Raw genomic sequence first — 18,745 nt, forward strand, 5'->3', positions numbered from 1 at the left:
GGGTATGACCGACGCATGCGCAGACTGATTTTCAGCGAAGAGGCCATTTCTTTAGTGCAAGCATTGTGAGGATGAAAAGACACATAAGCAAGCCTCTTGGGAACACCCGAGTGTTGGGGAGATTGCTAAATACAAGACGGACAGTTGGATTAATGTGATTATAATTTGAACGAGGTTCATGAGTGAGAGCAAGTCGCTTTACGTGCGAATCCTTGCTCCATCAATGTCACTTCCTGTGATGTCACGTTCAATGTCACACGTTGTGAAAGTATGTGATGTGATGGCATGCATCATGTTTTCACTTCCATTCTACCTACCTTGGTTAGTCCCCTCACTTCTTTTTTTAGGACTTGTGCCCTGGTTCTAGGCCAGCCATAAGTATCTCGCCCTGCCACCTGTTTTCGTTCATACCTGGTACCTGAAAGCCTAGCTGTATAACGAGAAGACCAGAACTACAAGTACCAGAATGCAATGGAAGGAGCAAAGCGGGTGAGCCGCTCACCTGACGTGGGATAACGGCGTCTGTACACTGATAAACAGTGTCAGGAAGGCCGACCAGTTCCATGGGAACCATCATGCACTGGGTGCTACTGGGGAGAATTCAAGTCCTCGCGTGTTAGGTGGATTCTGATATGTGCAGCACTGGAGCTGGAAGGGGAAACTGCAAGCGTCAGAATGCTAGTCAGAGTGGGTGCCGGATGCTCTGTGACAGGCGCCCACCTTGCCTGAGGCCGGATCTCTGACAGCCAGGGTTGGGGATAGGGGGCGGGTTCGGTGCAGTGAGATGAGACAGGTGTCCAGTGCGGGCGCTTTAAGAGGGGGCGGGTCTGAGCCACCAGCAGTGACAGAGCGCCGGGAGGGGAGGGATGTAATTCAATGCAGCAGTAGGCAAGGAGGAGGAGAGGTTTCCAGCCGGAGCCGAGGCGAGAACATCGGCGGTGCAGCTGATCAGAGCCGCGGCGAGGAACGAGGCTGGAGACTCGGGGTGCACTTGATGGGGTTCCAGGGTACCCCGGCAAGACACCCCGGGACCTTGGCGCCCTGATCCTGTCCTGAGACAGGCTGCTGTTTATTCCACCTCCAGCCTGCGGCGAGAGACCCCGCCGGGCCATCCCGAGACATGCCCCCGCTGGGTGGATGAGGGCACCGGATCGGCCGAGCCTAGGGTGGGCTGCCCCTCTCCTTCTCTGCTGCCACTAGTACCGAGCCCCAGAAACTGTAAACAATGCAAGCAGCTGTCCCATACTGACCCTGGCTGCGGTCCCTCAGAGGGAGGATACCCCGGGCTCTAACCCCTCTGGGGTGAGCCAGCCTTTGCTATCACAGTGGGGAGCCCGGGCTGGGTTCCCGCGCGCTCACCCGAGCTTTCCTCTGCCGGTATTGTACAGTGCCGTACCACTGGAACATTGCTACATCGGCAGAGCATCTGTGGAGTGGGCAGCAGTGGCGGTCGGGTATCGGGAGATACGGGTTGTGAGAAGCTGAGCAGACGGCGCGAACATGGGGTTCCTGCACCAGCTGCACCTCCTGCTCTGGAAGAACGTTACCCTGAAGCGGCGGAGCCCGGTAAGTCCACGGGGTCGGCAAATCGATGTATTTGGTCTAGGTTGAACGTGTTGATTGCTGCGCGCGATCCTTTACAGCGCGCACCCTTCACACCTAACGACTTCTTGGCACTGGGCTTTGCAGAAGAAGGGGGGCTCTGCTTCACCTGTGATGGATTCCGTATGAAGAGGGAGTTGTTTCTGGTCCTGCTGGCCCTAATGTGATGGGGGTAGGTTGAATGCCACTAATCCACGTTTGGTCACCTGTGATGATGTGGAGCGACCCCTCTGGGACAGCTATGACGATGAGATGGGTGCAGGGACGCCTGTGGTAAGGGGCTGAGCTGGATCATGGGTAGTTACCTCACTCCACGTCATCGTGTTTAATTAGTTACATGGAAACTAAGCAAGACTATAACACCCAGAATGCCTTAGGTTGTGGTTGGCACAAAATTTCAGGACTGGAAACCGTGTCTGTGATAGCAGAGTTGGGTGGCAACTCTAGTTTGGATCACCTGTGATTAGGAGGTCACAAGGGTCTCTCTTTGAGCCATGGGATGAGGCACACCCAATAACTAGTGATGATGAGGTGGGTGGGGATCACTGGCCCACCTGTGATGAAGAGGCAGGTGGGAAATCTACTGGTCCATCTGTGAAGGAGCGGTGAGAAAGGGTCCGTCTGAACTCTTGTGACCGGGAGGTGGGATGGGGTTCTTTTTAATAACCTGTGATGAAGAGGTGGCAAGGAGTCCTAATTCGCCACCTGTGTGGGAGGAGATCCATCTGGGCTCCTGTCATAGGGAGGCAAAGTGAGTTCCCGCTGAAAAATCTGTGTTGAAGAAGTGGGTGAGGGCTCTCCTGGTCCACCTGTGAAGAGATGACCAGTCTGTGTCTTGATAGACTGTCTGTGATGAAGAGATGGCTGGGGTTCCTGCTTCCATGAGGAGGTGATCCTGTGTCCCTTTGGGCCACCTGTGGTGAAGTGGTGGTGGGGTGAGAGGGGTACTGGCCCACCTCTGAAGAGATGACGGTCTAGATCCTGGCAGATCTTTTGTGATGAAGAGATGTGTGAGGTTCGCCCTTCCACGAGGACATGATCTGTGTCCCCTTGGACCACCTGTTATGAAGAGGTGGGCCACCCCTCCATGCCCCCTGGAACTCCAGTCATTGTCATTAGCAGTGAAGTCTGCCCAACAACCTGTCCTGGAGAGGTGAGTGAGGGTTCTGCTGGTCCACCTGTGAAGATGGGACATGTCTGGGTTCTGATGGACATCTGCGATGAAGAGGTAGGAAGGCCCCTATTCATGAGGAGTTAATCTGTGTTCCAACCACCCGTGATGTAGAGGTGAGCGAGGGGCTCTATGACACTACTGTGATGATGTGGTGGAATGAGGAACATCCTTTGCTGAAGAGGTGGCTAGAAGTCCTACTGGACCACCTCTGATGAAGATGTGGTGAGGGCTCCTCTGGAATACGTGTGGTGAGAAACTGGGAGGAAGTCTGCCGCTTGCAATGAAAGGTGAGTTGGGGGCCCATCTTCCACGAGGATTTGATCTGGGTCTCTCTGGACCACATGTGATGCAGAAATGGATGAAGGTTCCTTTGGTACTCGGTGATGCTGTGGATGAGGGACCTCAATTTGTGATCTGCTGAGTAGCGGTCTCTGCCGCCCACCTGTACACCCCAGGGGTGGTAGATGCCTGCAGCTTTGCTCCCCAAGACCCGGCGGTCCTGGCTACGGGGAGCAGACACCAGTCTACATTTGTCTGAGAATATTTCACTCTCTCCCTGCCCCTTGTCCAGGGCTGCTGGATGTATGCGATACTGCAGTTGCAGCATTTTCCACATAATTATGGATTTGCCACATAATCGATTTTACTGCACAATCTACAGATTTTAACCAGAAAACTGTGTCTATCTCAAAAGCATCAAAATGTATTAAACATGGCAACATGTGCTCCCAGGCAGTGGAAAAGCCCTTGGACAAAAGTTGACTGGTCCTCTTTCAGTTGCCTATTGCTGTTTTTTGGTGTTAAGCTGCTACTAAAGAGGTGAAATATTCGCCCAGACGGTGTTGCCACAAGTAAAAAAAAAAGACAAAATAATGAGGTAATATCAATCTGCTGCATTACACCACACTATATTTGGCTTTTCTTCCTGCATAATTTAGTCAACTTTGCCACATAAATTGGTTCTCCCTGTCACATAATTTTAGTGAACCTGGCCTTGTCTATTCGAAGGCAATATGGAGTGGTGCTCAATATGTGCTACTGAGGTCGGACTGCCAACGTATTTCCATGAAATGGTTAGAGCAGTAAAAAAGCAAGAGCTTGAAAAAGCTCCAGAATTAACAGAAGATTGGGGAAGAGAGGGCAGCACAGACCACCGACACCTGGGTTGCACACTTAGGAGGGTGCTACCACTCCTCCCCTGCCCCCTCATCCAAAGCTGCTGGAAGTAGGACAAAATTAAATAATAACCCAAGTTATTATAATTTTATTTTCCCTTTATTTTACTGCTAAAAAGCACTGGATGATGTTCCCCGAACCATCTTCAACTACAAATGGTTTCCTTTTCCTACCTCAACTATCCGTTTAACCTCCTTGGATTTAATACCCAACCTTTTAACTTCCTATGTCGTCCTGGAGTGACCTTCTTACCTGTTCCCCTTCAGCCTGAACTGTCGCTTACGAATAATAAACTTATGTAAATTATAGCAACTTCTCAGACAATGGTTTGTGCACCTGAATCAAGCAACAACTGAACACAAAGCCCCCCTTGTGGAGCCTGTTGCAATGGAAACGACTTAAAAGTAGGGAAACCGTAAAACCCCTCAATTTTGTTAATTTATAACTTATAAATCTAATGGAAGGGCCTGGCGGGAGTGGGACAAAAGCTGCTAATAGTTGCCAGCCACCTTGCTTTCACGCTAAAATGGTGGCTGGCAACCAAAATGGACCCCCTATTTATGTTGGGCTACATCCTAGCCCAAAAGTAGCCCAAACCCACCCCTTTCAGCCACCATGCTACCACGCTAAAATGGCGACTGGCAACCAAAATGGAGCCCCTATATATGTTTGGCTATATCCTAGCCCAAAAGTAGCCCAAACCCAGCACAACTTCCTCAAAGACTGGGGAGGGGGCAGACCTCCCTCTGGTCGGTTGCTGCCCCCCAAAAAACCGCACTCTCTGAAGTAAAGTTCCCCCTAGACATGAGCGCCCAGAACAGCTTTAGAATGAATCGCTTGTTGCACGCGCACACGGCGCTTGTCATCGCTCCGCTTCAGACGCACATGCCCGGTGCCACGCCGGTGTGTTACACAGTGCACCAGGCACGTTCTTTCTCTTGGAGCGGTGTCCGGCCAGTCTGTGCTCGTAGTCGGAGAGCGGGTCTTGTGGGCGGGGCCGATTGCGGGTGCCTGGTGTAGGAGCGACATCCTCTAGTCCCTGCGTCCCATGTGCCATGTGTATTTGTGATAGGAGTCGGTGCACTGTTGCACTCTGGCTGGCAAGTACGTGGCAGGCCTGGCAAGGCACCCGCCTACCCTACACCACGCGTTTGGCAGTGACAGGAGCCGCCCCCAAGCATGCCTAGACGGTAACTGCTGTAAAATTCCGGCTGTACCTTCGTGTGCACTGCCCCGGTCTGGTGGTACATGGGAGCAGCAACGAGAGGGACCCGCTGCCCTGATATACCGCCACTGGGGAGTGCTTATCTCAGTGACGTCACGTGCCAGCGCAAACTGAGTGTATTCACTCCTGAGGTGTCAGCACGACTGCCATGTTGCATTAGAATGGCTCCCTTGGCTGCAGTGTCCAGCTGTTGCTCACCGCGCACGAGTTTCACGTTTGAGTAACATAACTCCGTCAGCGCTTTGTATTAGCATTCTGGTACGTGAAGCACCAGTTATGTGAACTGGATAACCAGGGCAAGACCCAGAATTCGTTGAAAAATCCTGGCCTGGAAGAAGAATTTACACAGATCCAGGAAACTCGAGGGCTGTGGGGTCCGAGGGCTAAGGTGCCCACCCGGCATCCTGGCAACGAATCCTGCGTTTTGCAGTTTGCCCAGGATTGACCAAATTCTGGGTATGCCACTTTATCTCCCACCTCCAGATGGTAAATATTTGCAATGTGAAGCATAAAGAAATAAAGAAAAAACAACTATACATTTCTGTCAGTATCTACTCCCCAGCATATTTTGGGTGCTTTTAGTTACCCTTCAGCCTGACATCACTGTCCCAATACGGACGTACACATCCTAATGCTCTATGCATAAAACACACCGTGTCTTAGTTACTGCTGCCATCATAAAAATGTTTCCTACGAAGCGCTCAGTTGCCGCTTACAAGCCAAGTTTGGGTTACATCAAATAAATAGAAACACACTCTTAACAAGATTGATTTAAAGTGATTGGTATAGCGCCTAGGCCTCCCAAGAGCTGTTTCACGGCACAGAGGACACTTTTACTATGGAGAGTGAAGCAGTAATTGTAAACTCTGAAGACCCCTCTCCCGGCCAAAGGTTTCACACTGTGCTTCATTCTATTAATAACCCACTATTGATAATTCAGATCAGGCCCATTCTTGCGTCTGTCTGTATCCCTTCAGAGTGTTTCTCCCTCTCTAGCATACCTTCAGTTCCTTACGAGTTGCACCTCCACGAGCCACGTCACTTCAGCTAAGCAGGTTTTGCTAAAATTCCGACTTGTTGCAAGCAATTTTATTCCAGTTGCTTCACTGGTGTGCTTAGTACTGAAAAGTCCCCCTCTCACCCAGAACTGCTATACAGTAAGGCCGCTGAAGTGATGGAGGGCCACGCAGAAACCACGCCCACCCCTCACGGCAAAGAGATTGACTTGTTTGATTAACCTTGTTTTTCTATTAAAAAAAAAGTGTAATCTATCCCTCACTTTAACCTTAACATTTACTCCTTCTCTAGCCCTGCAGGTTCTATTTCACCGACTATATCCTGACTCTAGCCTAGTACTGACACTAGCCCAATCCCCCCTCACTTCTTTGTTGTGGCCCTGACCTCAGCGCGGATACTAGCCCTCACACTTTTTCTTATTCCAACCTTAAATCTTCGTTCCCCTCTCTCACTCTTTTCTGGTCCTGGCCCTAAAGCCTACGCCTTCCCTTTCACTGACTAGCTGGACACTAGCCTGGCACTATCTTGGCCCGACCTCCGCGCTGATTGTAGCCCTCTCACTTCTATCACTCAAACCCTAATTCTTCCTTCCTCTCTCTCGCTCTCTCTTCTGGCCTGACCCTAAACCCTACGCCTTCCCTTTCACCAACTGTAGCCGAACACTAGCCTGGCACTGTCCTGGCCCCGACCTCCGCGCTATTCCTAGCCCTCACACGTTCTCTTACTCCAACTTTAAATCTTAAATTCCTCCCCCACCCCCTCTCTCTCATTGTCCTGACCCTAAACCAGGCCTTTTCTCTGTCACTGACTCTACCCCGACTAGACTGGTACTGAATCTAAAGCTCCCCCTCACTTTCTTGCCCTGGCCCATACCCTAACTCTGATCTTTGCCCTTACACTTTCCCTTACTCTAGCCCTAAATTTCTTTACATTGTTCTTGCCACTTCCCAAACTCCCGGAGCAACACTGACCGCAGCCATATTCTTGACCATATTCTTTCCCTCATACCTGACCGTAATCCTACTCTAACTGTCTCTGATAGTAAATCTACTTAAAAGCTAGACCCTAACTTATCCTTGCATTATGACCAAATACTTGACCCTCAACCCTAATTGACTGTTATGTTGGTCACCTTTATTTTCCATGATTTCTACTTACAAGTTTAGCCATGATATTTTACAAAATGTGTTTAGAGCTTATTTCTTGAGATTCCATGGCACCAAAGTAATCACCTCTTAACCTTTCGAAGACTTTCCGTTTCAGGACTGGCTACAGACCAGAGCAGTGGATCTACACACCAGAAACATACACCAAAGGCCTTTGGGTCGAGCCCTTTCAGCCACTGGTCCATTCGGGTTCTGCCCCATCAGTCACTGCTTGCAAAAAATGATATTCACATTTTTGTGTCCTACCTTAAGAGTAGTTTAGTAACACTGCTGGTTATTGGTTGTTAGATGTTAGTTCTTATGCCTAAAGAGTTCTTTACAGCACAGTACATGGTCAGTAAAGAAAGTAATCTATGCACTGTAATGGAAGAACATTGCCTAGAGGTATTACCACACATCTGCTGATGTTGCACCATGGAAGGTTATGCACTAATGTGTTGTCAACTAAACTTAGTCACACCGTTGCATACCTTTTACACCCAATGTGGCAACCTAATAATCTATTGGCGTTCAGCACTGTAAGCTTTGGCTACTCATTGGGGCACCACACTCATGACTATGCACCAAGGGTAATTTTTTACCTAGATAGGTTTGTGAGTTTTGTCCTTAAATGTGTTTTTGTCAATGCTTTGTGTGGGAGGATGCCAACACCAAATACTAAACATCAGTATTCTGACAATTCATTCACTAATTAGTGGACACTCACACTTTACATGATTCATATGGTGACTTCATACGCAATTTTATATTTTTCTTCGTAAATGGAAGACCAAGATCAATTTCATGAACAGCGTTTTTTGTAATGTAGCGTTGAGAGAAATTTCACATCTGTTAGTCAGGTGAAAAGGAAAAGTACGCTTGACAGCCAACACATGTTTCGAACCATAAAAGGCGCACACTCTCTTGGGGCTTTTTCAAGGCTATGAAGGTTTGGTCGGTAATGGGTTTTGTCAGAATCAAATGTCTGGGTTATGTCCGAATCTAAAAGTCAAGCTGAAGTGTGTTCGAATTTTGTGCCTGTAGATTGGAGATGGATTGCGTTAGTAATACATGGTCTGTCTGGAGATGAACTAGAGTAAGTCCAAAACGTTGCCGAGTTTTAGGCAGGAGAACAGGTCATGGTCAGGAATTGCAGTTTGGAAGTTATTTCCGTAATCGGGAAGCTTGATGTGTTTTTGTACCTGCATTTGATTCCACACTCCTGATTCAACATTGAAATGTGTTTTTTGCACCTAAGTGTGACCCACCCTCCACAAGTGTTTTAACACTCCTATCCAATGTTGCACCTAAATATATTTTTACTCTTAAGTGTTTTTGCATTCCTGCTGATGGTGTACCATAATGTGATTTGCACCTTAATATGATTTTGCACCTAATTGTGAAATCAAAAGGTTGCCCACTTTTAAACCCATCAATGTGATTTAGCAACTGTGTTTTGTGCTGCTAAAGTTTTCCACACTTATACTGATCTAGCATCTAGGGTGATTTTGCACACTTTTTACATCTATTGTGATATCTTGCTAATACATTTTCTGTTTGTTGTGAGTGCCTTTGCAGCTAAATGTTATTTTCTTCAAGGATAGTGTAGCACATGTGGGTTTGTGCACCTTCATGTGCTTTTTCCACCAAAAAGTGTTTAATGCACCATAAGTATTTTTACCTCCATGAAATGTTTCCATACCTGATAATTCCGCACCAACTAAGATGTTTGCCCCTGAATTTGTGTGGTTTTTTAAAAACTTTAAATGCAATCCTACTTATTCTGCACATGGATTTTAAATGCAAGAGTCCCATTTCTTGCCTTCAAATCTGATTTGTGCTGCTGCAAGGTTTCCACCTCTCTTGCTGAAGTTGCACTTGAATTTGCTTTTAACAAAATGCTCCGCTTATACACCTAATGTGACATCTTACTATCACATTTTCTATTTATACTGAGTGATACCACACGAGTGCATATCGTTGCTGTCCCTGCTTCTCAGGATTAGTAGACTACACTTTTTTCATATGCTGTAATTATGGCCACCAAACCTAAAGCAAAGAGTACTTCATATTGGACCAGACTCAGGATTCATACATCTAAAACAAACTACTCTCCACTTGCCTACCCAAAAACTACCCTCAAATACCACAAACATCGAGTCATGGAATACCATATTTTTTTTATACTATGGCCACATAGTCCTGGTCCAATATACTATCCATTTTCTTCTCATAGAACACAGAAATACTCTTAAAAGGAAAACAATATACTGTCTCAGGTGACCCTAACCAGATATGGGCACAACTTATCACCTTGTATGAAAATGAGACAATTATGATCAAGTCCTGTGACATTAACCTCCCTGCCTTCACCACATTGTTTGATACCGTGATGACCCTTAAAGCGTCTCCCATGGCTTGGAATGTTCCCACTGTTACTGTGCCTACCACCTCTACTGACTTACAGCAATGGGTCATACTCGTTCACGCAATGATCACTTACTAGCTCCTCAAGAAACCAAACCAGACAGTATAAGAGTTGATCACTCGCCCCATCCTTCATTGCATGCACTTACTACTGACCGTAGCTCAAACCTCTCATCACGCCCCAAAATGAACTAGATGACATCACATTGACGTTGGATCATCAGCAGTGAATGATACATAGCCGCAACCCAGCCTCCATCTCTCTCCCACAGACCGTCTTCTCCCAGGGACTGCTCTCCTAATCCCCTCTGTTACATCTCCTTTGAGACACCTACTCCTAGGGAGCCCAACGTGTATCCATCCCAATGCTTGAGAGTATCCTCTCAAACGCACTCCACAAACCTGTCACCACACACAATCTCCAAAGCTAGACATCTGAACACTAAGATCAACTTACTCCAAAAAACCTCAGAAGAATCCCCTCCTCACTGCCCATTGACCCATTCCTGACACATCATGTCAAATCTGCTTTCCTGAACTGCGTCTACGGTCTCCAATTCACGGTCCGTATCTTCCTTTGTTCAATTGAGCCTTTGACCTTGAAGCAATTGCACTGACAGGACCCTGGTTCTGCTCCTTCACCATATCACTAACATATTGTTAGGATACATCCTCCTCCACCGTAGTCGAACAGGAAAAAAATGAGGTTGCCTTTCTACACAAGGAGTCTATTAATTTCAAACGGACTAGATGAACTCTTCCTCATTCCAATGCTTTACTTGGCTTCAATTTACAATGACACCTAAACCACTGAGCCCGAACACCTTTGTCGACTCACAAACAAGATCTTTGTTAATGACTTCCTTGTTGGTAGTACTGGTTAGCTCACCTCCAATTGTGATGAGATTTTCCTGAATGATCTCACTTTCCACTGGAAAATACACACGCACCCTTCATATTAGACAACAACCTACTACAGCTGTGTACCTTCTCTTGCCACAATTATTGCTCTACCCATGACCTGATTTTCATGAAGAAACACCACATACTGTCATGTTGGATTGGTCAGAGCACATCATTCCTTTCAAAATGCTGCCCTTAACACACCCTCCGCATGCTAAAGCAGAAACATAAATGGTAAAAATCTATGAGCCCCAAGGCACGCTGATAGCAAGCATTGGCAATGCCCACCGGTCTGGATGTAATGTGCTGATTAATTCAAACCTAGTCTACGACCCTTTGCGCATTCCCGTTTGTGCTAGGTCTCTGTGCGTCTGTGCCTTTTTAATATTATTATTTATATTTACTTTTTTTTTTTTTTTTTACTATTAACACTAGACCTGTTGACTTGAACAATGCTTCTTAGGTCGTACAGGGACAATCTGTATTTTAAAATTAGTTTTGTTTACTACATTGCTGCCGCTGTTAGACGGTAAACAGTTTTGTGTTTTTTTTATTTTTTTTGTTGTTGTTTTTTTTGGTGTGTTTTTTGTCTAGTAATAGTAGACACGAAGCGTTGCATTTCTTGATTTCTCGAGTTACACACTCCTCAAACGTATGGTTTGTAATTGTTTTCCTGTAGCTTAACGTGCTGTTTTCTAAAGCCATAGCAACGCGCGTCCAGTTTACACCGAGTACTTTTATTTTATTTATTTATTTATTTATTTTTTACCACACTCCTGGCGTCCCTGAAATTATTCCTGAATAACGCCTGTGGGTATCGCTGCAACATGTGAAGAACCGCAAACCCTGCCACAGATGGGACACTACACTGTCATATTGACCCAATTAACTGTCTCTTGCTCTGTGGTCCGGGTAAGAAACCACAAAGAATGCGCATTTAGCCCCATAATAATGTTTCCTTCCTAACCCTGGAAATCGCCGCCGACAGCCCCAGTGAGCTAGTCTACCCCCAGGAATGCCTCATTTCTCAGAAAAAAAGACAAGTCATTTCTTTGTTTAAGATTCTGTAAAGATGGGGACAAGGTTATTAAATGAAACTTTAGGTAAACTTAGTTTGCATCTGTCATTGTTTACTTCAGTTATCATTTAGACTGCTCAAGTAGAACATTTAAAGTGATTTCTTCTTCGATTCGTTGATTTAAATGTGTATTGACAAGGGAGGGGGGGGGGGAGAATCGGCTTTCACTGATCTTCCTACATTATTGTCGCACTTGACATGAAAATATTGCTCTTGTCAGTAAAACAAAAGGAAACTGACACGTGGCTGCCAAAGCTACTACAAGGTCTTTAAATTTGTGTAAACATGAATTTGCAGATATAAATATTTTATGTTCAGTCCGATACGTGGTATGTGAGCTGTTGATCGCGTATATTCTGTAAATAATGCAAGGCCTAAAAACGTGCTGCCTGCCTTTTCAAAATATTAGATATTTGTAACAAATATTAACGGACATCTTTCCTCCCTCTTGCACCATCTCCCCTCCCCCCTTCCTTCGGCTACTTAACAACCTCCAGGCAGTATGTGTCCTAGTTTATGTAGGAAAACCATGCCCTGAAACCTGCATGAGACTTCGTCTCATGCCCCACCTGTTACTTTGCACAGCACGACCCGAAGTCAGGACTCATGTCGTGTGACGTCACTGGTGCGTAACCAGGGATTTCATTTTCAAGCATTTAAAAACTGCTAAAATGGGGGGCTTTGAACCTGTACGACTTCTACCATTCTTGAAGGATTATTCATTCTTTCATAATTTCTGTAGTTCTGTTCTTACTCCAGGGGTGGTCAGTATGGTTTACACATACCCCAACCGAGTACTCTGACATACTTACTTGGAACAATGCAACGATGCGAACGAAAGCTCTGTCAACAAAGCTAAGTTGGTAGAGTACAACACCATGGAATGCGATGGTTGCAGTACTTAAGAGGAGCCGCAGAACACGCATGAAATCCCTAATGTAGTGGTAGGTAAGGAGATGGAAGTTTAGCGCTGAGACGTATTGGAATCATCATCTTTTCCCCGAATGGGATGATGTCTGGCCACAGAGTGTAGAAAGGTCTTTATGGGTTGAGTAAATATTTTTAGATGCACCGATTAGTGCTTTCATGGTCCATTTTGAATATTCCTATAGCTTAAATTATGGTGTGGGTCCAATGAGTTTGAGCCATTTTTAAGGAGCTAAGGGCAGCCCAGGCTAACTTGGCCGTGTGCTGGATGTGTGCATTCCTAGAGAAAATAGATGCATTCAGAAGCCAAAATTATTGAGCCAACGTGAGATAAAACATTTTGTTGTTTGGATACCTATTGTGTGTCAAACATTCAGTGATCTGCTTTAAAAAAGACCACTTTTGGGTGTTTGAGTAAACCGTAAACATCCATCTTGTAATTTTATGGGAGAATGTGACTGTATTATGTGTTACGGTCCTGTAATTACCAAGGTACCACAACTGTCTGTGTGGGAAAGGATTAGCGTGGTTTGGACATGTGACTGGTCAGCAGCCTAATACTCTCCTCAGCCATATTTAAAGTAGTCCCTAGAGTCTAATGGTTTTTCCTGGTGTTCAGGGCTCTTCTGCAATTCCTAGGAACTGTTTGGAAAATGGCCAGTGCCATACCATGTCCAGTTTGAGGTATTGACTCTCCTGTAACACCACGATAGAGCCCTGCTCATCTTTAGAATTCAACCTCGCCTGTCCTCTGATCCTTTTTAGGTCTCGCCTACGCAGCGCGCATGTGCAGCGTAGAAGACCTTTAGCCGTCGCTCTGCTGTTTTTAGAAGCACATGCTCGTGCTTGTGGCGGCATCCACCTTGCGGGAGCGCGCCACAAGCATGAGTGTGTGCTTCCAAAAAGAGCAGACTGTGTGCGCACGCACTCACCACTCCTGGGCTTGTTCCTTCCATGCAGAGCAGCAACACGAGCGCACCCCTCCCTGCCGGGCTTGTTAGGTCGAGCCTTGCGAGACTTTTAGTAAGGGGCTTCAGAAAGCTCACCAAACTCTCCACCCGCTCGTGTGTTTTTATTTTCACAGGCTATTGGGCTTTCTGTGTGTCTTTCTAAGAAAGACAGCATGCAATTGGGCAAAGGCGGGTACATGTCCCGCCTTTGCTCCGCGCACGGCCTGTTGCTTGTGGTTACCCGCACTGCCGACATCTGTTTTGAATTATCGTCCCCAGACACTGGCGCAATAATTGAAAACCGATCGCTCGTCGTGGTGCGCGCACCGCTCGTGGGCTGTGTGTGTGTGTGTGTGTGTGTGTGTGTGTTTTGCTCTGTTTAGTTCCTTCCTCTCCTGGGTCTCTTTCTCTGATTCATCTTTCTCTCTTCTCTCACACTGGTATGTATGCCTTTCTCTCTCTTGGCTGCCCTTTCGGATCTGAATCTAGCATTTTGCGCCATCTGTTAGTCTATTCCTCTTGTCTTTGTCATACCTTGTACCTGGCGCCTCACTCTCTCAGCTCACACTTTCTGGTAACATATATTTTCTATGCTCTCTCACTGGTCTGTCATGTCTCACTCACTGATCTGTTTTGGGTTTCTCACCGGCCTTGCTTTTGGGCTTTCGCTGTTTGGCTTCAGGTCTATTTCGTGCCATATGCTCTGTCTCCCTGTATATTCATCCCTCTTCTCTCGGTCTGGTCTTCTGTTGTCTGCAGGGTCTTTCTAGAATCTGGACCGAACTGTCCCTCACGTTTCAGCACATATGTGACAAATGTACTCCTCATTTTGGAGAGACTACAGATTTGTTTTAAGAATATCACGAATACAGTGCTCTCGTGGTAGCTTGCTCTCCCTGAAAAACTTCCACCGCTCCAGGGTAAAGGGGCTACCCCCTGCTGGACGCACCCTGGCAGTCCCCGTGGCTCCCTCGGTTAAGGCTATGGTCGGTGCGCCCTCCCTGTGCTTTGTTTACTCGCAGAGGGGCTTGTTGTGCCTGGAAATGAAAACTCCTTTTCTAGCCCACAGTTGTGGTCCAGGAAGGCGGATTGCCTCCCTTGTCCGCTGCCTGCCAAGATAGCTCCAGTGCGCGTTCTTCCCTTGCAAGGGTCGGCATTCCCTCTGCCTCCTTGTTTATAGTACACATTTTTAAGCAGCTCTGATTAATAATAAAGGGTGCTTTCACACGCCCCTGGGCCTCATGCGTCGGACTGGCTGCGGCCGGAGCTCGCATTCTTTTGTGCTCAACTTCAAGTCCTGGTGTTGACTGCTGAACTTGAGTGAAAACCAGTGGCAGCGGCGTGGCATTGGTCCTAGCTGAGGCAAAGGCGTAGTGAATGCATTAGTATTTAAGGGGCGCACAGCAGAAGATAAACGTAGCTACCCTCCCCGCCCCCTCAGTTATTGTGAAGACAATCAGTCTTAGCTGTAACAACGCTTTGCATCCTTACCAGGTTTCTCTTATTATTGGAATGGGCTTACACATCCCGGTGTACAAAGTACTGGAGGTCAAATTGTCCATACTGGAGGAAGGTGTTGTTTAGACACCGGGTCACTTGGCAGCCATGTGCAAGAGGGCCTTGTGTGTCAGTGGTCCCAGCGGGGGTTTCCTCCATAAACATACAGCGCATTTTGCCTCCGGGTTAAACCGGAGAGCCGCCTGGAGACGCTTCACCAGCTGCCAAACATATGTTATGTCTGTTTGCATCTGTCTCGCGGTCCCAAGGCTCTGGACAGAGTGCCTATCTGCCTTCACCAGCGATTGGCTGCATAGAAGCGACAAAGAGCTGTCTGATCTATGAAACAGAACACATCACTTACACCAATCTGTCTTCATCGACTAGCCCCCTTATGCGTTAGCTGCACTGAGCCGCGCCAGAGATTATCTTACCATAACTGCATGCTGCTTCAACGTTGCAGAGCACCTTCTTATGGTTGGGTTGACACCAATAGTGCACAATGCCTGACACTCTCTTTACTACCCTACTCTCCATCATCTCCTATGACCCTTAACTGCACACTGCTGATTGGTAAAAGTTGCGTGCATGCTGCACTCCATTCCTGGCATACTGCATGTAAATGGGTAGAAAGCCCCTCCTAGGTTAGAGAGGGAGATGGTGTTGGAGATGGTTGGGGATCACAGAGCAAACGGGTTACTTGGCTCCAGTTGTCATTTGGATCCTTTTACGTCTGCTGCCCTGGGACCTGCTCACTATTGTTTTATCTACAGCCTTCGCATTTAACCATCAGAGTATCTACGCAGAGCAGTCCTGATTTACTCCGGAAGGTGATGTTGGCTTCACACTCAGAACTATGGGTGCGCAGAACTCAGAGTTTAACACTGTTTAATCCGACGGAGTTATATAACACAGAAAGATTCCGCAATTTAGCAAGTGGGTGTAATTCGGCACGACCTGCTGCTTGCGCTGACTTTAGGTGCCAGAAGCTTGTAAAATTCGCCTTTACTGCGCGAATGGCACAGTGCAGCGCACCAGAGGGGGGCGCTACTTCTTTCTGTAGATTCTACTTGAATGACCGCTTTCACAGTGCAAAAACTTGTGAGCTGCCACATCCGCCAACATTGAGACAATCTTGACGGGAGGGCGTTCTAGTGCCTGAAAATCATGATAGGGGATGCATATTTTCGCTTGCCAACTTAATGTTGGTATGTCGCACATGATCCAAAACTCCACCACGCTGAGTTTATCGCCCACCCTTACTCAGAACGCAGTGTATGCACTAAAGATAAATCTATGCCGAGCCATTACTCTCTTCATAAAAGCAGTATTCTAATTCTGCTCACCGCAAAAATAACTACTCCTGAAATTTAACATCCATTTCAGTATGTACCCCAAGGATTCAATATAGCAACAGGTATAGGGATCTTGTGCAAGTTTGGGGTTCCCGATTTTACTTCACCTACCTTGCAATCTATCACTCTGGAATTCCCTTTAGCAAGTTCCACTCTTGATTCTCGAGTCTGTGCTGGTGCCAACACCTGTTTGAGGATAATTGACTTTCCAGGCAGCTCTGCTCACACTCTCGTACATCCACGCTCAGCTACTGGTGCACTTCAAGCTGAGCCAGTGAACCTGCTACAGAGAGTGTTGCAAATAAAAGGAGCTGTTGACCATGCTGGTGGCTCCAAAGTCTAATGTGCGCCCCTTGAGAGGTGCCCTGACCCAAGAAACCCCCCACCCAGATGGGGCAAGACTGCTTTTCCTCTGGGAATGGGGAGAGGTTATGGGGGACGCAAAGGGTGTACAGCGAAGAGATTCCAGTCTAGGACCAAAGATTAGACAAGTGTTCAAGTACAAGTATTACTGGTCACAGGAGATGGTGAGTGCATGGTTAAGGGGATATCCAGAACTGATTTCATGGTCACAACCCTCAATCAAAGCTGTGACGGGAAAGCAAGAGCACTCATAAGTTTCAGTTATGTGGCTATGTTGCCACTGCAGCAGGATGACCGCAGAGCTCCTTTTCTCTTTGCCCTAGCTACCACTCCAATATACCTTCAGGTCAGAAGACCGAGATACATAAGTTTGAGGCCTAAGTGTGCCAGGGGCACACTGCGAGTCTGGGTCAAGGATGGCTTTCCAAGATTTCTAGCAGGCTGGACTTTCCCCTGAGCTCTCAGGGTACTGGTGCTATAGTATGCTGTTTGGTTATCCACCACAATATCCTTGGTGCAACTGATAGAGCGCGCGGGTCACCCGGCTCACTAGATTACCAAATTTTCCACGCACTGGGCCCTGGCGTGCATAACGATGACAGTGTTTTGCAAAGAACAGGGTGAAACCTCTGCCACGCTACTATGAGTAATCGATTGGGTGACTCTTACACCACTTACTATTCATGTACCTGACTTACCACAGGCACATTACTCCTGACGGATCAGGAGCTAGCAGTGGACAGGTGATAAGGGTTTCCTAAAAGGGAGAAATTCTACTTTACACATTTAATACCTTTAGTATCGCTTTTAATGTATAATGACCACAGACACCTTGATGGTTTAAGGGTTTTATATAGTATAAGTTTAGGACGAAAATGCCATTACAAGTAGGCAAATGCAAAGTAATACATCAATGATAAGTATCAGAACAAGGATATAGCTATGGATGAGAGTGAGTATCATAGAGTAAAAGGGGACACTATAGGGCATGAATCACAATAAACAATTTAACTAATATGGTTTAAACTAGGGCAAGGACGTGAGAAAGACCTAATGTGTGGCCTAATACCTTTATACTAATTCCTAAACCTTATGCTATCTTTACTAACTTCACGGCAACCATACTAAGGGAAAAGGAATAAGTGGAACAATCTAGATAAACAGTTGGGCTTAACAATGTCCTATAGGAGGGGTAAAAGTGGAACATTTACTAATAATCAATTGCATAAAATTACATTCAAAGGAGATATGGAGAATATCACTGGCAAGATTGCTTTAATTGGAAAAAGGAAAAGTTAAGAATATAGTATAGACAGACACCTATGCCAATATTTACCTAAGTGAGAATGAGGACTAACCCTGGCCACGGGTCAGTTGGGAAAGAACGGGACAAGGACCCTCAAGGATTCAGGAATACCAGAAGGTGAGCAGGTACAGCTCATGGACAGTCAGGACAGGATACCCCTCAGGTCTGGGTCAGGACTGGGTTCACCAAGGCACGACCAACCCCTCACAGCTTCGGATGCAACGCCAGCGTTACCCCCTCGTCTGCACGGAATCCGCCAATAACCCCGATTGGGTCTTCGAATCTCCCAGCAAAGTGCTTCGCTTAGCACTTAGGACTAATTTCCACCCCTTGGAGTTTGTGGAAAGTTTCAGGCAGAATGCTCCGCAGCACTCTGAATCAGGCTGCTACTCGGACAAGTCGGACAATTTCTCTAAGCTAAGCTAGGCTATATATACAGTTTTAAGTCCCCAAGACCACCCATAAATGTTGCAATATGACAAAGCCCCATCTTCTGATTGGTCAAGGGAGGTGGTTAGATCATAGGTACCACCTATGCTTCACGTGACATTACCCTCCCCCTAACACCTGGGTTCCCAGGCCTACGTGTGGGAAAGTACA

At 46.8% G+C, this 18,745-nt stretch overlaps 1 protein-coding gene across 1 annotated transcript in view; it reads left to right on the forward strand.

Annotated features, from left to right (window-relative positions):
- Positions 1-767: 767 nt before the first annotated feature.
- The window catches only part of ABCA2 (ATP binding cassette subfamily A member 2), a 696,743-nt gene continuing 678,765 nt past the window's right edge, over positions 768-18,745 (forward strand). Inside the window, exon 1 of the mRNA XM_086921159.1 lies at positions 768-1,566. Coding sequence (XP_086777285.1) covers positions 1,501-1,566 — 66 coding nt within the window. The 5' untranslated portion in view covers positions 768-1,500. The remainder of the gene's footprint in view (positions 1,567-18,745) is intronic.

The sequence above is a fragment of the Lissotriton vulgaris genome, chromosome 5 (genome assembly GCF_964263255.1).
Source record: "Lissotriton vulgaris chromosome 5, aLisVul1.2, whole genome shotgun sequence".
Lineage (NCBI taxonomy): Eukaryota > Metazoa > Chordata > Amphibia > Caudata > Salamandridae > Lissotriton > Lissotriton vulgaris.